Genomic DNA, 19,327 nt, shown 5'->3' with positions numbered 1-19,327 from the left:
AGCTAAGGGCGTGGCTGCCAGCACTCTGCCATGCGGCTTGCAGACGGCAGCGCAGCGAAAAACGGCATCTACGCCCACAGGATGGCTCCAGAAACACGCATTATCCCTCTACGCATTAGGAGCCGCAAGAGATCACCAGGGCTAGGTCTCGCCGCTGTGTGCATGCAACATTTGGCTCAGAGCGAAGGAGGACATCGGCTCGCTTAGCCACCAAGATCTTGAATTGGTGTCGACCAGTCTTCAAGAAGTTTCAGGAGGTAGGACCTCTTCAGCAGTTACATTCTCGCGGATACGCTCGACCCCGCAGAAACGCTGCATGGGCGAAAGGGTCCTGCTAAAGTGGATTTTGTGCGTGCAGGCATGGGCAGGGTGCTAGTGACCATGAGCCGAAAGGCCCGCTGCTCAGCAGCATGAGGAGAGAGCCGCACGCTTCTGCACGGTCGATGCACTTGTGGTCTGCACGCTGAATGGCATTATTGCTGCGACCTGCGTCGATTCGACACCGATTCAAAAGTTATTGCGCCGCTTTGGCTGTTGGCGAGCTCACCAGCATAACGGCTTTGGGATGCCGTACTGTTTGTGCGAGATGATCTGCCGACGGCGGCTTTTTGTTTGCGAATTTCTTGGATATCCAGCGCGTGCCCCCCGTGTTCAGGTGATACTCGAACTGCAAGCCGGTGGGAACGCGCTGATGACCCCCGAGAACGCCTGCTACCCGCAAACTATTCGCGTCATGCTTTTGCGTTGATTGGAGTGCTGGTGCTCCGCGCATGGGGGGACGTTTGTAGAGGGCCTGGTCGCACTGCAGTGCGCTCGGTTTTAGCAGTTTTAGGGAATAACGTATCCTCGCGAAAAAAGGCGAACTTGCGAGGTCTTGTACAGCTTGGGTGAAAATCCACGTAAGCCAACAGGCAACAAAAGCCCAATAGAGGCGAGGCCACTGGCTATCCCGAGGCGCGCACGCCAACGGCGCTTCATGGGCGACCTGCTGGAAAGGTCTCCAATTCCGAACAGTTACTGACTCCGGCGCACTGCCGTCGGGGAAAACAAGTCCAAGCTGCTTGGAATAGGGCTAGTGCTCATGAACAACGCATGCAGGACTTGCAACACGTACTGTGGTTGATTCAGAAATGTCAATGGCGCCAATCCTTCTCAACTGACTGTGACTGCTTGCGTCGTACAATAAAACGCGTCCACAGGCGTGCAGCGCGGGCGCCGGGTCGTCAAAACGCACCAGCAACTGTTCGTCAGCACGAACAAGCGTTTCGTGGCAGTCCGATCCGCAGCATATTTGCAACGTGAATGGTAAACCGCATTCGTGGCAGTACAGGGTTTTCAAGCCACTGCGGTTGACTCCGTGCGCGGCGGCTCTCCGGCAGAAGAGAAACGACACGATGACCAGAGAGGCCAGCCGTGTTGCCATGCCCTCGGTGTCAGTTGAACAATTCTGAACATAAATGCCCGAAAGCTGCCTAGTACTGGTTGTTCATCTAACCATAATGAGTCGATAGCATTTGCACACTACGGATCGCGCGCGATGGGTGGGTACGCGAGGTGTACGGGTGTACAGCCAAGGAAACATGAAGAGGCGAGGCATCATGAAACGCTCACGCTGCACGGGGGACTGTGCAGTACAGCAATAATTTATTGTGCCAACGGTATCTGGTTTCTTTTCTTTCCACTGTGCAAACAAGGCCCTAGAGGTTTGCTGGTGGGGGTTGTGCTGTGTCGGTAGCGTTTCACACAGATTTCAGCCCGAGTACAGCTCACCGCGGGGCTCTACATGCTACGACTGAAGCACCTGCTGCTCGCGTGTACCGTCGCTGAATATTGTCATTGCGTAAGTGGGCTGTGGACGTGCAGACACACTGCATTCAACATCACAACTTGCGGCCTAAAACTGACACCTAGATACAACAAACTGTACAACGGGCGATAGATTCTGAATCATGCCCGAGGCCTAGGAACGCCAAGGCCAAAATTGAAGGGTTGGAGTATCTAAATGTAACTCGTAGTGAGTTCCCTTTGAAATAGCGCCCATAGACGTTCGATTGAGTCGTACGGCATCGCACCGTTTCGCTTCGTCCATGCCTTTGAGTGCCTCGCGGCAAGAGATGAATGAGCGCTGCGGAGCCTACCTCTGCGCACGTTCAATCCTTTTGATCTGTACTGCTGGTCTTTGCCTCGGCATTGGAAACTACACCTTTCTGATTGCATTCCTCCAGCATGATGCTCCGTGCCACGGCAACCCTCTTTTGCAGATAGGGAGAGCCTGCAAAGTTCCCTGAAGGCGCATTGATCTGAAAGAGCCGATCGAACCGGGCCAGTATCTCCTCACGGCTTGGTGTTTTAGAACCGTTACCACAGGGGAACCCCAGAATCTTCCGGGCTTCATCGTTGCTCATCCGGGGTCTTAAAGAGAGAGGCTGCGAGCGCGCAGCGCCCCCAGCAGCTATGCCTTGCTTTGCAGCATCCTTGTATGCCTGAGAAGGCACAAAAGAGGGAGTGCACGCGCATGAGGAAGCGGTTTCAGGGCGGGGATGCCCGTCTAGAAAACGAAAAGATGCGCGAAGAGGCGCCCGATAGCAAAAGGGGATCATCCATCCGTCGAAAAGGACTCACTTGCACCACAGCTCTCCCTAAAGCCGAGCCAGCAACAAAAATGAATTGAGCAACAATCCTGCCAAGAGGGCCGATCGCCATGTTGCGCAGGAAGCAGCGGGCACTGGCACTGCAGCAGATCCTTCACTTGGTGCCGTTGCCACGCCCGGTGGTTCCTGCACAGAAGCCGTATACGCCTCTCGTGATCGAGCTGTACAGTGAATAATGCGGGCAAAAGCCGCTCACGCTGTTGGAGCCCTGAAGTATCCGCAAACCGCAAAAGAGGACGCTGGAATCCGTCGGGCTGGTGCTTGCAGCGGCCAGCTTCATCGCAAACTTCCTGGTTGCTGCTGATCGCTACAGCCAAGACCTCGCCCCCTGGATGTTTTATGAATATCAGAGGGAGAAAGGCGCGAGCCGGTTGCCCTTTGCAGCTGAAAGCTGCGCTGCCTGACAGACGCCACGGCCCCACCGTCCGCCCTAAGCAGCCCAGCTTTGTGAATACGGAAGAAAACAGTTAAATATGCTAAAACACGGTGCTTGAATGCATCCAAGGAGGAAGGCAGTGAAACCCCACAGCACAGGCTGGCTAAATGAGATGGCAGCTTCGCCTCAGGGTTCGATTCCTCTATTACATAGATCCGGGGACAAGGGGCGGCGAAGATAATTGCAGTGCGGAAAATCTTTCAAAGTGTATCGCGGTTTCGGTTAGCAAATGTGCTTTCAAAAACCGCTCTTAAAAAACGTAAATTGCCGCGCTTCACTTTGGAGGGAAGCTACCATGGTTCATGCGCTGCTTTACATGTATGCAACCGCTCAACGCGTTCTGTCTCGGGCTGCGTTGCGATCGCTCCATGGCTGCATCCCGTCCAGTCCTTTCATGTTTTACCAACGAGTCTTCTCTCCCTATTTCTGTAGCGCTGCTTTCCCTCGGTCGTTCAGTGACTGGCCAAATCCAAGGGTGCCCTCCGGAAGTTTCCCATAGTGCCGAGTGTCTTTGGTGTCTTTTCTGGAAGCCCGTTCCCCCACAAAGTCTCCAAAGTACGCCTCTGGACTACTTGCCTCCATATCCGTGCCTTGCCGCCGTTCCTCATGGAGCGAGCGCGCTCTGCTTCTGAGCGAGCAAGAGGATATTTCCATAGCGTAGCGGCGCTAGCCGCTTGATCTTCCTGCGCATGAGGGGCCACACCCTCACGGGGTGCAAGAATCTATGGATGCAGGCAGCTTCCTGTGTGCAGCGACGGCGTGTGTAGCCGTGAATATGTGTGTTTCTTTGAGTTTGGCTTCTGGGCTGCCTGAGGCTGGGGAAGCCGAGAGGGGTGATGGGGGGCACTTGAACGTGGCATCTAACGAAGGCGCTTTTCTCATCCGTTCCCGTTCTGGCGCGTGCATCGATGGCGGAGTTGACCCTACCATGGGTCATATACGCATGTATATGTCTGTATGTTGTGTGTCTTCATGTTGCGTGTGTCTGTGTGTTGCGTCTCTGTGTATGTATGTATGTATGTATGTTGTGTGTGTGTGTGTGTGTGTCTGTGTGTGTCTATACGTTGTGTGTGTCTCTGTGTATGTCTATATGTTGTGTCTGTGTGTGTCTGTATGCTGTGTCTCTGTGTATGTATGTATGTATGCTGTGTGTGTGTCTGTGTGTATGCTGTGTGTCTGTGTGTCTCTGTGTATGTCAATATGTTGTGTGTCTCTGTGTATGTCTATATGTTGTGTGTCTGTGCGCATGCAGGATGGAGCCATCATCGACACCGGCGAGCGCGCCAACGTCAGGCGCGCGTTGCGGCGAGGGGCATGCAGGGCAAAGACGCGAGAAGTCGCCCCCACTCACCAGTTTATTTGCTCACCATCCGCTTCATTACAAGTATGCGCTCACGCGCAGTCGGTGCCCGTCTCTGGATGACGGCTACCAGACGCTAGAGGACCAGCTGCGCGTGGAGCGGCAGTGTCTGCAGTGTTATTCCGAAATGCTGCCTGCCTTGGCGCCACACCCCTCCTATTTGCCGTTGCAAGACCCCCCGCCCTCCTCAAGCACGCCGAACAAAGAGCAGCAGCAGCAACAGCAGACGCGAGACGCATTGGCAGCAGACAGAGACATGGATGAAGACAGCATGCCGATTGAGGACAAGGATTTTTTGTGGTCGCGCGCATCCCGCCGCGTAGAGCTTCAGCGAAGCCGCCACATCGCCTTCCTAGGCAAGCGATTGGAAGTGCCCTTCTCGGCAAACATGATGGAATTGGCTGCTTCTCGACCTTGGCTAATCTACTGGATGGTTCATGGTCTCAGTTTGCTCGACGCGTTCCCGCGCGACACTCACGCGGACAGGTGCGGCAGTGTCTCTACCCGCCGCTCTCCTGCGCTCTGGCTGGTGTGCAAGCGTTCTTGGGGGGACGGAGATACACAGAGAAAGAGGGATTGGAAGAGATATATATACATGTGTATAGAGGTAGATAGAGAGAGAAAGAGAGATAGAGAAAGAACGAGAGAGAAAGAAAGAGAGATAGAGAAAGAGATAGAGAAAGAGAAAGAGAGAGAGAAAGAGAAAGAGAGAGAGATAGAGAAAGAACGAGAGAGAAAGAGAGAGAGATAGAGAAAGAGAGATAGAGAGAGAGAGATAGAAAGAGAAAGAGAGAGAGATAGAAAGAGAGAGAGATAGAAAGAGAAAGAGACGTGGCGGGACGGGGGCGAAGTGGCCTGTGCGCGCTTTTGCATGAGGCAGCCATAAATACACCTGGGCAGTCACGCCGTCTCGCTCGCGCGCTTGTATGCATGCCTCACTCTTCCGCTTGCAGCATCTTAGCTACGCTGGACGTCTGCTGGGATAAGGCAGGAGGAGGCGGGTGGGGAGGAGGTGCTGGTCAGCAAGCCCACTTGGCATGCACTTACGCTGCAGCTGCGACGCTCGTTGAGGCAGGCCTGGTGGAGCGCTGGCTAGAAGGCGAGGAGGGAAGCAGCAGAAGAGAAGCCGTCTACAAGATCCTCCTGAGTCTCAAGAGCGAAAACGGGGGCTTCATGCTGCACAAAGATGGGGAAGTAGACATCAGGCAAGAAACCAGGCAAACGTTGCTGCTTTTTAGGTGTCACAGCAGCGGCAGCTGCTACACTACTACTATTGCTGTTGCTACTACTACTACTACTGCCGTTGCTACTACTACCACTACTACTATTGCTGTTGCTACTACGACTACTACTGCCGTTGCTACTACTACCACTACTACTATTGCTGTTGCTACTACTACCACTACTACTACTGCCGTTGCTACTACTACCACTACTACTATTGCTGTTGCTACTACTACTACTGCTGCTACTACTACTACTACTGCTACTACTACTGCCAGGGCGTTGTGCGCGCCGCACATCCTTTCCACGCGTGGAGCACTTTCTCGACCTTCCTCCTGAAAGCCAAACATTCTGCAGAACGGCCGGACTGCTCTTCTTTCGCGTCTTTGGTTCTTCTGGAAACATGTGCATGCGCACACCTAGGAAACACATTAGCCTGCTGCAGCAGGGAAGCCTCATGACAAGAGACCGCCTCTTATGCGCTTGCCTGCTTCTTATATACATATATATATGTATGTATGTGTTTGTGTGTGTGTGTGTTTTGGGGTTGGTGGCGACGCTGTCTGCTTCTCTTGCCTCCTGGACTGTCTTGTCGCAGAGGCGCATACTGTGCTATAGCTACAGCCTCGATGCTGCACATGCTGACGGAGGAGTTGACGGATGGCCTCGCCGAATACGTGGCATCTTGCCAAGGGTATGATGGTGGAATTGCAGGCGAGCGAGGGCTTGAATCTCATGGCGGCTACACCTACTGCGGTACGCTGATGGTGACTGCGTCTAGCGGCTGCAGTATTTTCAGCTTCGCTGCTCTGTGTGCAGCCATCCTTGTCGACGCATCTTCTCTGCTGCCTCCCTTCTCTCGGCGCATAGTGTCTACTCGCTGAGACGGCAGCGCCAGCGACTGTTCCTGCTCCTGCTATTCCAACTGTTCCTCTTCTTGCTGTTCCTGCTGCTCCTACTGTTCCTACTACTGCTCCTACTGCTCCTGTTCTTGCTATTCCCACTATTCCTACTGCTCCTGCTGTTCCTACTGCTCCTGTTCCTGTTGTTCCTGTTGTTCCTGTTCCTACTGCTCCTTTTCCGACTTTTCCTGCTGCTCCTGTTCCTACTGCTCCTACTGTTCCTACTGCTCCTACTGCTGCTCCTGTTCCTACTGCTCCTGCTGTTCCTACTGTTCCCGCTCCTGCTGTTCCTACTTTTCCTGCTGTTCCTGTTCTTCCTCTTCCTGTTCCTACTGCTCCTGCTGTTCCTACTTTTCTTGCTGCTCCTGTTCCTGTTGTTCCTGTTCCTACTGCTCCTACTGCTTCTTTTCCTACTGTTCCTACTGCTTCTTTTCCTACTGTTCCTACTGCTGCTCCTACTGTTCCTGTTCCTACTGTTCCTGTTCCCACTGTTCCTATTCTTCCTCTTCCTGCTCCTACTGTTCCTGTTCCCACTGTTCCTACTGCTCCTACTGCTTCTTTTTCTACTGCTCCTACTGCTCCTACTGTTCCTACTGCTCCTACTGCTGCTCCTGTTCCTACTGCTCCTACTGTTCCTGTTCTTGCTGTTCCCGCTATTCCTACTGCTCCTGCTGTTCCTACTTTTCCTGCTGCTCCTGTTCCTGTTGTTCCTGTTCCTACTGCTCCTACTGCTTTTTTTCCTACTGTTCCTACTGCTGTTCCTACTGTTCCTACTGCTGCTCCTACTGTTCCTGTTTCTACTGTTCCCGCTCCTGCTGTTCCTGTTCTTGCTGTTCCCACTATTCCTACTGCTCCTGCTGTTCCTACTTTTCCTGCTGCTCCTGTTCCTGTTGTCCCTGTTCCTACTGCTCCTACTGCTTTTTTCCCTACTGTTCCTACTGCTGTTCCTACTGTTCCTACTGCTGCTCCTACTGTTCCTGTTCCCACTGCTCCTGCTGCTCCTACTGTTCCTGTTGTTCCTATTCTTCCTCTTCCTGTTCCTGCTGTTCCTACTGTTCCTACTGCTCCTGCTGTTCCTGTTCTTGCTGCTCCTACTGTTCCAGTTCTTGCTGTTCCCGCTTTTCCTACTGTTCCCACTTTTCCTACTGTTCCTGCTCTTCCTACTGTTCCTGCTCTTCCTACTGTTCCTGTTGCTGCTGTTCCTCTTCTTCCTCTTCCTGTTCCCACTGTTCCTACTGCTCCTACTGTTCCTGCTGTTCCTCTTCTTCCTCTTCCTGTTCCTACTGTTCCTACTGCTGCTCCTGCTGCTGGCGCGAGAAGGAGTGGCTTCCTGTGCGCCGCGCCTGCTCAAGCTCGTTGGAGTGTGTGGAGTAAGGGTCGTCCTCGGAGCATTCGCTGTGAATGAGGATGCCTCGGGAAGAGCCGTTTCTGCGGGCACATCTCTCTAGATTGCGCTGTTTCTTGCCACCCATCGTCTTGTTTTAGCTTCTGCTCCTCCCTCAGGCTTGGCGGCCCTGTGTATCACAGGCCAGGCGGGAGCTCTTGATTTGGAGAGTCTGTTGCATTGGGCAGCCTGTAAACAGCTGGGATTCGAGGGCGGCTTTCAGGGACGTACAGCGAAGCTGGTGGACTCGTGTTACTCTTTCTGGCTGGTGAGGAGGTTCACGGGCAGGACGGCATGCAGATGCTTCCTGGGTTGTGACTGTTGAGGCACTTTGCGTGGCTGTTCCGTGGGAACGAGGGGATGCTGCTGCGGGGAGGAGCGAGTGCTGCGAGGGAAGGCTGAGGCGGTAGACACAAATACACCAGAAATTGTGCAGAGCAGCGGGTGATGGCTTGCTCTCGCACGGGAGGCGTAAGTTTGCGATAATTTCCTTTGAAATGCGGCTTCTTCCGAGGACTCAGTTTCCTGTGCCTCTGTCTGCTGCGCGTCAAACATAAGGCCTGCCTTGTGTTCGAGTGGGTTCCGGTGTACTTACGCATGCGAGACTGCCCGTGCGAGCGTCGTGTGGCTCCTCTCTCCAGGGGGCTGTATTTCCGCTGGTGGCAGAGGCCTTGCGGCAGCTGCGGCGGGATTACCCAGTCACACACTGCTGGATGTCATCGCAGCATCTACAGCAGTATATTCTCTGTTGCTGTCAAGCACCGAAGGGCGGCATAGAAGACAAACCTGGCAAGTAGGGGCCCTTCCTTCCGCGCTGCCTGACTGCACACCCTGCACCGCCAACTGTTACCTCGTTTCGGGAAGACTGCATGCACGCCTCCCCTCTTCTGCAAAGGCAGAAGAGGGTTGCAGCCATGCGGCAGGACGCTTCATAATTTTGGACCCCAATCTACATACATTTGCATATGCACACATGCATGCACCCATATACATACGCATATATATACATGAATGCACATATACACAGATATACATGCATATACATATTTATTTAGCTGCATTATAACGTATCCAAGTCGTGTATTAGAGCACATACTACGCGATATTTTCAAGCCTTCATAGACGGCGTAAATACTCCCATTTGTGCGTGGTGTATGTACGCTTACGCTCATACTCATGTGTGAACGTTGCTACACGTATGCGGGGCACCCCAAGGAAATTCTTTTTACGGGAGGGTTGCATTAGTTCTTGATTTTGCAATGGACGTGTTGTGATGGTTTTCCTCCTGCGGTGCGTGCCTGTGCAGAGGGGCCGATCTCTACCACACGTGTTACGCCCTCTCAGGTATGTCCATCGCGCAACATGCGGCCGCTCAGGGGGAGTTCGGAAAGCCGCCTTTTGTGTTTGGACGGCGCGCTTCCAACCTGCTAGAAAGCACTTGCCCCTTTTACAATGTCTGTAGCAAAAACGTGGAAGCAAGTCGGGCTTACCTGCTCAAAATATCGCCGTTCGAAGCTCCGGAGAGCAAGCAACGAGGCCACGAGGGTAGAGGCCCCACCCTGCATGCTGCCTGGGTTGCAAAGTTTCCGCGATTTTCGCCAGCTGGCGACGATGGGGAGGGTAAGGAATGCCTTTTTCTGAACTGTGGCGGACTGCTTGTGCTCCCCGTGCTCTTCCTCTGTCTCTCTCTCGCTGCGTGGTGTGGCGGTTCACGCCTTAGGCCTTGCATTCTCTGCGTCTGTGCATTTGCATTCGAACGTGTGGCTTGCGGGGTGCACGTGAAGTAAGGCCCCTTTTCTTTCGCCTGCGTGGCTTTTTGCGCACTGCAGGGGCGGAGTGGGCCGATCCCGAGAGCGAAGCGGAATCGATGTGACGCACAGCCACCTGGAGTCGACAGATATTATTCGCGCGAATCTGGAAAATGGCGGCTGGAAGGGCGACGCGAGAGGAGAGGGGAGCTGGTGGTGGTGTATTGAGGATCAGGGCCCTTTGGAGGTTGCATGCGTGCTTTCCCTTGCGCATTTTGTGACAAAACATCATGAGGCGGGCGCGCTCCCCCTTGCCTCCCCAGTTACGTAGTTCCTCAACGAGACGCTCTCGGAGGCATGCAAGCCTTCGGATCATCGCCCTGCTTGCACCGGGGCAGGCTGCTTTTTCTGGGGACCTACAGTCTGCTGACAAGACGCATTTTGAATGCTGAGAGCTGCCGCATCGCTGCCTCCAGGATGGAGGCGTGCGAAAATGTGCTGGATGCTTTCCCGCCCTGGTTTCCCCCCTGAAGGGCTTCCTCTGTGAATTCCGACTCGCATCGCAGTACAGACAGCCGACCTAGCGGCTGGCTATCCCCGCATCTGCGTCTCGCGCACAAGAAGAGTGGCGGCGAGGGGGAAGAGTGCCCTAAGACGTCATCTAATCCTCACGGCTCTGCCGATGGCATTGCCCCCGTCCTTTAGTTGGATGGCTAGCCAAACCGCCGCCTTCGCGGGCGATTACACGCGTTGCAGGCAATAACGCTGTTGACGTGATAGCATGCATCGCCCGTTTTTTGGGGCTTTTATAAGTTTGGGGGTTCGCGCTGCTCGGGAGAAGGTCTGTAGCCTGTTCCACACAGAGGAAGGGCCCTGTGTGTATTGATAGATTCCAATCGGAGTAGTAGCAAAACGCCCCAAGATTTGCCTGCATGCAGGCGAACAAGCGTAGGGATACTATTTGGGGAGTGCGGTGCGGCCTTAGCCTCCTGCAGCTGCATCTGTGACGAGCTCATGCTGATGCCACCGCAGCCGCTCGGATGTCTGTACACCCTTCGGCCCGCATGCAAGTGGCCGTCGCCTCGCTCCGAGAAATCGCCTTCTTGCACTGCGCCCCTGCGCAACTGGCTTCGCCGTGCAAAAACTGCCCCTCAAATGCGAACTCGGGATTTATATGGGGATTTTAAAGGGTGGCAAAACCAACCCCACGGGTTTGCCGCGATGACGAATGATTTTTTCCAACACATACAGAGCACATTCGCCAGGTGGATGGGGTATCGGCCAGTCTTAACGAGGAGTGCGCCGTAGGGAACGACGGAGCGCCGGGAAGCCAGCCGAGGCAGGAAGGTGAGCAGTCAGTGGCGAGTGTGTTGCATTGTGGAGGAGGACTGGCAACGGACTGGGATTTGTGCGGCCCTAGTTGTCACATGCAGCCCTTCGACAGTCACTTCCTTAAGGCATAGACATCATGGGGGGCCAGAGCAGAGAGCCTCTCTGGCGGAGCAAAGTCGAGCTGAGCCAAAATGACGTCCGAAATCGCGGCTATTGCAAATCTGTGGTTGCAGACTAACAGTTCAAAGCCTCCCTCGCGAAGGAGTTCCACGTGTTGTCAAACGCGTGCTCCTTTGATTCAGCGTATTTAGGCTAGTCCGCATCCACATAGCGAAAACTGAGTGCAGTGACGCTAGCCCTTGGCAGCTCTCCGCTGTGGAGCGCCGCTTTCTGTGTCTAATGGGAGTATAAACTAGGAATAACTCTCTCTTGCCACGTCGCTGTCTCGCGCTGTCCCTCCGTCTCCTGCCCCTTCTCCCATCCTTATTGTTCAGCGGACGCCGCTCTGTTTGCAATGAACTCTTTACGGAAATTTGCTCTGCAGCTTCCCGCCTGTGTGTGCTTTCGATGCTCTCCATCGCCCTCACTACCGCAGCCACCCCTGCCTGCCTGTCTGTCTGAGTCTCGCGCTATTATCTGTTCCGTCGCACCCCCCTCCCCTTTCCGACTTCGCATTTAGAGTACCGCTACTGGCGCTTTCTGCCGCTACGCAACCGCTCGTGGTGGGCAGGGAAGCCTCCACTTCCGGAGAAATCCGCCACTGGCAAACAGCAACCAACAGCCTTCGTCTCGCGAACGATGTGGCAGCGGGGCACGGCGACCCTTTACGCCACCCACACCCTTAGAAGAAGACTGCACTGCGAAATAAAAAACACCCCTTAACACGAAGCCAGCGAGCAGCAACGACCTCGAATTTCAAAGTTCCGACCCCCACAAGCCCCTAATGGTTGCAACTGCTGCCCCTTGCAGCAGCTGCCCGACCGCACATCAAAAAGTGCAGGAGCGCTTCGCGGCTCTGCAGCAAAGGCTTTGAGTGCGTTAAAATTGCACATCCAGCTCATAGAGAACGCCTCTCCAGGATGTCAGGGCCATGTTCTTCGTATTCTTGCTTGCTAATCCACAGCTCTTGAAACGTTCCCAACGAGGCGAGGATGGAACCTCCCAGCCAGGCAGCCGAACGCCGTTCCGTGTGGTTGTTTGGGCACACAACTCTCGCCTTGAGTCCAGAGTGACTGTTGCACGGAGCAAAGGCATCACTGTGCAACTCCGCGGAGAACCGTTCCGCCAGGCCTGCGGTAAACAAGCATCCCGGAGGAGCCAACAGCACTTCCCTGACGCGGCTGAAGAAGACGCTGGAGTCTTCAACGAATCCACGCTCGAGCTCTTTCAGATCCACCACAACGTATGGACATGCCCCAACCCCCCAACCCCACCGCCACGCACACACACACGTATTCTCAACAAGCCACAAAACGCCTTCTTTCCCCCTCTCGCCATCCTCCTTTCCCAGTGCTACCCTGTCTCTTTTTTTCCGCCACAGACTGCCTGCCTGGCATCCTCCTCTTCGTGCCCTCCCCCCTCTACTCTTGACACCCCACCAAGGGCTGCACACTCTAAACACAGTACCTGTGTAAATACATTCACGCGTTTATATATTTTCAAATACATGTTGAGCCTTATTGGCAGAACCACCTGCTTATACTCAATGCGTGCGCGGCCGAAAGGGGCACGAGCGAACAGAAAAGCAAACAAGGCATGCATTGCGTCGGCAAAAACCCTGTCATAAAGCTATTGACACGATATCTCGATAATAGAACACTAAGGCGCGTCCACAGTCTTGCAAAAGCTCCCTAGTTTCCCGACAAAACACCCACAGCGGCAGTTCAACTTGTAGAGCCACAGAGCGGCACGCAGGCAAGCAGTCCACAAGGATTTACTCAACAAGAAAGACTGTCTTACCCGGCATCAGCGCGAGGCCTCCCGTAAGAATTACAGCTGAGAGAAGCTCTCTCCGGAGGTCTACGTCGCTGCTGTACACGCAGTCTGCGACAGCCTGAGAGAGAGAGAGGGAAAAACACCACACGCAGACACAAAGGACTTCCGTCTAATCTCGCCACCACCCCCTTCTCACCCGTTTGCCGAAAAAGCCTTCTGTTATGTCGCAAGGGCATATGCCCTTGCGACATACATATGTACATATATGCATGCATGCATGCATGCATGCATGAAGGCACGAGGCCTACAGACAAAACGTGACACAAAAAACACGCGGCTGCAGCAGGGGCCACAGAAGCGCGCGCCTAGGAATATATATATATATATATATATATATATATATATATATATATATATATATATACATATGCATGTATGTATACGCCTCATCTGCGTGAAACCAACACGCAGTTTTGGCATTCAAGGCCTAATGAGCGATTGGCTGGTTCCCCATACGGCGAACTGAAGCGTCATGTCGCGAGTGCTCACATTGGGCAGTCCGGTGAAGCCTTGCAGCAGCTGCGTGGGGTCTGTGCGGAGGGAGGGAGGCTGCATTTGCTGCAGCGCTTCGAGGGCAGTAGTCGGGTTGAAAAGAAGTTCGCCGATAGTTTCTTTAAGGCCGCTGCAGTCAATAGGCGTGCCGTCTGGGAGCTCAAAGGGGGGGACTGGCGTGGGAGGGGGTTCAGCGCTGCTCTTCGTCTTGGCTCCCCCTGTCGCTGGCGAGAGGGCACACGCCGATTCTGCAAAATTACGAACCACGCACTGGGCTTCCCTCAAATGCCTGCTTAGCTCCTGCGAGCTGCGCTGCAGCAGCGAGGCGCTGCAGGCGCTGCTGCTGCTGCTTGCGCACGAGAAGAGAGGCAGCAGCAGCTCTGCCTCCTGCTGAGGAGCACTGCCGTCCTGCTGCCTCCGCTGCTGCCGCAGCTCCTCGCGCTGCTGCAGCAGCACGAGTTCTATTTGCCGGTCCATGAAGTTTCCGCCGACCAGAAACGCCTTTGCGTTTCTGCGGAGTGTATAGCCATCAGAGACGGCAGCCACAGACCCCCCAGGAGCACCCAGTTCGACGACCAGCGCGCTGCTTCGTCCCATGGCGAATGCAGCAGCCGCCGCTGCGGAGGCAAAAAAGGCAGCAGGAGCTTGAAGATCCTCGAATACTGCAGCCGCGAAGGCGCGCCGCAGGGAAGGAGGAGACACTGTGGGCTCAACGACCAACAGCGGATGCTCGTGTGTCCATACACCCAGACCTCCGAAGGGCGAGCAGCCAAAGGCCTCTAAAAGGGGACTGCTGCTGCTGCTGCTGCTGCTTCCTGAGCTGCTGTGGCTGCTGCCGAGGCTTCCTGCCCTTGCCTCGTCCAAGAGTGCCCCTTGCTCTTCCGAGCAGCTCATTTTGCCGTTGCAGCTTGCTTTAGTCCCAGGCTGCACGAGCTCCCGCTTCAAACAGCAGCACTTGCAACTGAAGCACTCCTGGATCGCTTCCCCAGGAAGCTGCTGCTGCTGCTGCTGCTGCTGCTGCTGCTGCTGCTGCTGCTGCTGCTTTGGTGGTCGTACTGTGCGTCGCTGCACTTCCTCCTCAGAGACGCGGCCTTCTATGCAGACTCGAACTGCAGCAGAAAAGGCCTCCCTATCCAGCTCCCAGCCTTGCCGCTGCTTTTTCTCGGGAGACGGCTGCTGCTTGCCGTCTTCTGCGCCATTCTCTGCTGGAGCTGCTAAAGCGGAGGCTGGAATCGAAAGAATGGAAGAGACCTCCGTGTGCGGCACAGGCACCCCGAGATTCACGGGAAAAAGGATGTCATCGTGGCAGCAGCTACACTTGCAACAGCGCCTGCCCTCAGGCGCCCACACGAAAGGGCCTCTGCCGTAAAACACCGACGGGGAAACGCCGCTACTCCTCTGCCATTGCTTCTGTGGAGGGTGAAAACGCTGTTGCGGCTCCTCGCCGCGACTGCTCTTGCCGCTGGGAGCGGCGGAAGCGCCAGCGACATCTGGGGGAGCAGACACTGCAAGGTGGCTTTCACAGCAGCAGCAAGTGCCGCAAAAAGTAGCTCCTCCTTGCTTCTGCGGTTGCAAGCGCAGCTGCCTTCTGCCGACAAGCGCTGCCGCTTCAATGCGCGGATGGTCTTCCTGGGCATAGCCTACGCGGAGGCTCGAAGCGCCTACCTGAACCACCAACGCGCAAACATCTTCCCCCCCGATCGGAGTCTTCATGACGCTGTTGCTAGGGGGCCTGCCCTTGCCGCCTGCAGCGGGGGAAGGCGACGCTGACGCGCCGCTCATCGGGGGCATCGCGAAGGATGACACACGAGATTTGACGACTTCGGAGGGAAAGCAATTCGAAATCCAAAGCTCGCAGGGGCCCAGCGAACTATCGAGGCGCGCCTCGGGGGACGGCGCCGCGGAAAAAGCTGTGTTCAGAAACACCCACTCAACAGGGCGAACGCCCTTCGGGATGAAGTAGATTGGGTATGGGTGTCGTTAGTTTCCGAGTAGTCCTGACAACGGACACCTGAGGCACAGACGCGCTTGAAGACACCCGTCTCTCGGGGTGCAATTCGCTCGGCGCAGCACAGCTGTAGCAAATCCGTCAAGGTGCCGCGCGCCTCGTTCAGATCTGAGGAACTCGAGCACTCGAGAGTTCAGTTCGATCCGTCCAAGACGGAATGTTGGCATGAGGCAAAAAGAGTCATGTGTAGAAAGAAATACATGAATTATGCAGCAAATTCCCCTTGGACACATGCCATACTATCGACCATGCAATCTCAGCCCCAGACGATACGGTGTACGCATGCAGACACGTCGTCATAGTATTCGATCAAAAAATCACTCTTCACATTCAACGCTGCTCGATTTGTGCGTTTTCTACTTTATTATGTGTTAGCCAGCTGCATACAGCTCTCCTAGGGGGTTGCAGAATTGCCGTACTGGGCTGTTCTAATCCTTCTGGAAGTAGCACGCCTGTAAACATAGCAGACAGACTTCTTCTGCTCATATATAATGAATGGCCTGCGTATAGTCCCACCGTAAATTAGATACCACTTTATGGCGCTTTGTGAGTGTCATGCTCTTGAAGTTCTTACTCACTTTGGCCTTTCTGTGCTTCCCCATGAAGTGGACCAGGCTATGCTGGACTTCGACACTCTAGAACCAGTTACAATAGATTGAGAATTTATTTAAAAATGGCTAGTCGGTTTGTCTATCCACATATCTATTTTTCCGAGCACCCTTAGCTCAATGCAAGACGCAGTGTGTGCATGGCCATTGTATGCTACGTGCAACTAGCTGTGAGTACTCCGAGTACTTGAAGGGGGAAGCTACGCGCACCCTAGCTGTCCCTTTTCCCCCATGTCAGAACTCTGAGGGGTTTGGGGAGGGTAAGGAGAAAGCGCTTCTGGGATACACTTATTAACTTGAGTTTGTGCTGAGGCTGGAGTCAAGTCTCCTTAAGAAGACCCGATGTAGAGTTACAGTATGGGGCCAGCTGCTAATTTGCTTTCAGTTTGGTGAAAGTGCTGCTATACTTTACGTTTTGGGGCAAAATTAATCTTTCCAGCCATTCCACCGAGCCGCCATTCACTTGCAACCCACGTGAGCTCGTCTCCGCGTTTTGTATTAAGCATTGTTTCGAATGCTCCGTTTAGTGCAGCCTTCAGGCGCCTTTCACAGAAGCAGCGGGAAATTTTGAGGACGCGCTCGATCCTTTGCTTGATGGGCATTGCAGCATGTTTATGTACGCACCGAATCGCTGCAGTGTGTAGCTGTTGCTTCCAAGAGCCCAGTCTAACTCCGGCCCCAGACCAGCAGGTTGTCACTGCATTACATTGTACGCCTAATATGGAGATGCCTGGTAGTGAGTTACTCTGTATCTACGCTTTAGGGTGAAGTACGACATACCGAAAAACCCTAAAGTGTCGTCATTTCGCTCCAAAACCCCGAGGCGCTTAGAAAGTCGAGCCAAGCACGCGAAAACCTGGTGGCATTTTGCAGCTTGTGATAAGGCAGCAGTAAGCCTGTGAGCAAGGTACACAACGTGGAGAAGGACGGATGATCTAACACGGACAAGAAGAAGCATTGAACGACTGGTGAAGTTTCGCGTTTGTTGAAGGCAATATCCTGCTGAAAGATTCGTTGAAGGAGGACAAAAATGCGGGTTTTAGAGCACCACGAGGCCTTTAGGGAGAGCCACGCCTCTGGGAATGGCTTCACGGCACTCTTATCCATCAGCCGTCCCTAGTAGCTTGCATCTGCAGTGTGTTGCCGTAAAGAACGGCGAGTCAAGATGTGTTCTAGTTCAACTGGGTCTCCTTACCATTTCTTGCACCATGCGAAATACCTATGTGCCTTCTGTTGGGTATACGAAGGGTGGAGGAGGCGTGATTTAAGGGAAGTGCCACATTCCACCGCTCTGTCCACTTTCTTAGGGCCTTTGGACTGCACCACTTTGATTAACACCGGCATTAATTCAACAACTCTGTTTGAGGAATTCTTGGTTTTCCAGTGCACCGTTAAATCTTATAGCTCAGAGTAGGTGCGCTTTGTTGATGCAGGTGATTTAATGGCAGAAATGCACACATACACCGGCAGCAGCCTTCTACCGTGGGGCGTTCGATAGACCACCTGATAGAAAGTTGTTATTGTGTCGATATAGGCATTTGCTTATACCTAAATTTTGAAGCAAGGAGCCCCATATATCAATCAAATAATTGGGAAAGTGCTCTTCAGAGCAAGATCAGTTCCCCCATGGAATACCTGCTTTGTTGCTCGACCACGTTACCATGGAGGGTGACTGGGTTCCGACTGGCAGCTACGAGTGACTCAGCAAAAGTGGCAGTAGGCGATGGCAAAACGGGAGCAGCATCCATTCTTCGGCATCGCTCATGGTGCTGAAATAGAATTAAACGAAAAGGAGTGCCTTTTTCTGACGCCTAGTCAGTTTCTTACTGGACAAGCTTCAGCAATAAGGCCTCAGCCCTTTTTGACGTCGAAGGGTTTGTGAAAGACAGCGTTCCTTTTCGTTAACGACTGAAATAGTTTGAAGCTTCAGGACTATTTAGAAGACGGACAATTATTTCATTTTCGCTTTGCTGGGTGAATACGAGAAAACAGAAGAAGGCAGGCAAATTTTCGCTACTCCGTTGCAGCAAGCCCCAGGGATTGCCAGGCAAGCCTACGTTCGTCCCAAATATAGTCTTAGGGTACTGCGAACAAGCTCAAGGGACTACCCTGCTGGAGTCACACTACTCACTACAGTTCCCAAGCGGAGCATAGTGTATGCTGTTACTGCGTGAAGCGTGCTTAGCCAGCGGAAACTGTGCTGAAGTACTTGGGAAGGGGCTTGCTTTGTCTCTTCTCGGCGCATTCCCTTCGCCGATCAGGTGTCTCCCTCCTTAGAGAATGGCACTTGAAGACACAAGAGATCGCGGACTGCAACAACATACTGCAAGGCAGGATGCCGTGAGACTGGAGCGGTTCCTAAAGGAAAGCAAATGCGCCGCCGAATGGGAGAAAAACTGGGGTTTCTTACTTGAAATGTACCCCTATAATGACACACGTAAATATCAACTAATGATCAACAATGTGGAAGTAGTATATGTGCCCTGACTACAGATACACTAAGGAGCTCCTGGGAAGCTCATAGTTACAGCTTTGGCCATTATCGGTCCTAACCACTTCTCATGAAAGACTCAACAGGCGCTCTGCAATCTATTAAGCTGTAAAGAAGCCTACAGCTCCCCAGAGACTATCTAAGCTTTGAATGAACAAGTCGATGCTCAGTGACAATCGCTGACACTCCAAAGGTCGCGCACGACATCTACATGCGAGCCCTAGAGCCAAATCCCCTTGCTTTTTTCTTACAGAATCTGCGAACGATAAGCCTTCGACAGCCCACAAGAAGCCACACAATTTTCTTCTTCACCAGTGCTGCCTCCAGGCAAGCCCCCACTAGTAACGGGGCCTATCCCACTGGGCTGTCTGCCTAGCGCATCCAAATGAAAAGCGGTCACCATGACGTCAGTTTTATTGATCGTGCTTTGCAGAATGCAATGAAAAGTGAATTGAAATTCCAAGAAGAGAAGTACCCGGGAGGAATTCATGAGTGGCTTGCAAGGCTTTCGGCAAAGTGCCCAAATGAGAAGTACAGAGCCCCCCTCACCTCTTCACAAGAAATAGGATGGAAGTAAACGCGCCCTATACCCTATAAAATAAGCATGCCTTGTGGCAAAGTGGCAAACTGAGGCATTCGAATATCCCACTTAGTCTGCTTTCCACACGCATATATGTGTGCGAGCCCAGTCTTAGA

At 53.6% G+C, this 19,327-nt stretch overlaps 3 protein-coding genes across 3 annotated transcripts; 1 reads left to right on the top strand and 2 right to left on the bottom strand.

Annotated features, from left to right (window-relative positions):
- Positions 1-514: 514 nt before the first annotated feature.
- LOC34623081 lies at positions 515-2,703 on the bottom strand. Its single transcript, XM_022736215.2, has 4 exons — positions 2,623-2,703; positions 2,371-2,483; positions 1,115-1,283; positions 515-985 (listed from the first exon to the last, which is right to left on the bottom strand). The coding sequence occupies exons 1-4, from the start codon at positions 2,701-2,703 to the stop codon at positions 515-517; spliced, it is 834 nt and encodes a 277-aa protein (XP_022589443.2).
- Positions 2,704-4,340: 1,637 nt separating this feature from the next.
- Positions 4,341-9,830, top strand: LOC34623080 (protein farnesyltransferase subunit beta). The gene is made up of 7 exons (XM_026336175.1): positions 4,341-4,933; positions 5,401-5,652; positions 6,270-6,427; positions 8,077-8,225; positions 8,599-8,750; positions 9,264-9,577; positions 9,787-9,830. Exons 1-7 carry the CDS (start codon positions 4,341-4,343, stop codon positions 9,828-9,830), a joined length of 1,662 nt encoding a protein of 553 aa, XP_026191960.1.
- Positions 9,831-12,094: 2,264 nt separating this feature from the next.
- Positions 12,095-15,306, bottom strand: LOC34623079. Its single transcript, XM_026336174.1, has 3 exons — positions 13,522-15,306; positions 12,997-13,090; positions 12,095-12,327 (listed from the first exon to the last, which is right to left on the bottom strand). The coding sequence occupies exons 1-3, from the start codon at positions 15,304-15,306 to the stop codon at positions 12,095-12,097; spliced, it is 2,112 nt and encodes a 703-aa protein (XP_026191959.1).
- Between the last annotated feature and the right edge of the window lie 4,021 nt (positions 15,307-19,327).

The sequence above is a fragment of the Cyclospora cayetanensis genome, unplaced genomic scaffold (assembly GCF_002999335.1).
Source record: "Cyclospora cayetanensis isolate NF1_C8 unplaced genomic scaffold, CcayRef3 CcayRef3_contig_96, whole genome shotgun sequence".
Classification (NCBI taxonomy): domain Eukaryota; phylum Apicomplexa; class Conoidasida; order Eucoccidiorida; family Eimeriidae; genus Cyclospora; species Cyclospora cayetanensis.
This window is presented reverse-complemented; position numbering and strand designations above follow the sequence as displayed.

What these genes read in the sequence shown, in the direction of transcription:
- LOC34623081 (XM_022736215.2), bottom strand. Translation starts at nt 2,703, where the DNA reads ATGGCGATCGGCCCTCTTGGCAGGATTGTTGCTCAATTCATTTTTGTT. An exon ending in GCCCGGAAGATTCTGGGGTT is followed by an intron (nt 1,284 to 2,370) that starts CCCCTGTGGTAA and finishes GCAAATATGCTG; the next exon opens with CGGATCGGACTGCCACGAAA. An exon ending in ACATTTCTGAATCAACCACA is followed by an intron (nt 986 to 1,114) that starts GTACGTGTTGCA and finishes CCTTTCCAGCAG; the next exon opens with GTCGCCCATGAAGCGCCGTT.
- LOC34623080 (XM_026336175.1), top strand. Translation starts at nt 4,341, where the DNA reads ATGGAGCCATCATCGACACCGGCGAGCGCGCCAACGTCAGGCGCGCGT. An exon ending in GATGGGGAAGTAGACATCAG is followed by an intron (nt 5,653 to 6,269) that starts GCAAGAAACCAG and finishes GTCTTGTCGCAG; the next exon opens with AGGCGCATACTGTGCTATAG. An exon ending in AGCTGGCGACGATGGGGAGG is followed by an intron (nt 9,578 to 9,786) that starts GTAAGGAATGCC and finishes TGCGCACTGCAG; the next exon opens with GGGCGGAGTGGGCCGATCCC.
- LOC34623079 (XM_026336174.1), bottom strand. Translation starts at nt 15,306, where the DNA reads ATGAGCGGCGCGTCAGCGTCGCCTTCCCCCGCTGCAGGCGGCAAGGGC. An exon ending in GCTTCACCGGACTGCCCAAT is followed by an intron (nt 13,091 to 13,521) that starts GTGAGCACTCGC and finishes TCTCTCTCTCAG; the next exon opens with GCTGTCGCAGACTGCGTGTA. An exon ending in AGGCCTCGCGCTGATGCCGG is followed by an intron (nt 12,328 to 12,996) that starts GTAAGACAGTCT and finishes TGTTTACCGCAG; the next exon opens with GCCTGGCGGAACGGTTCTCC.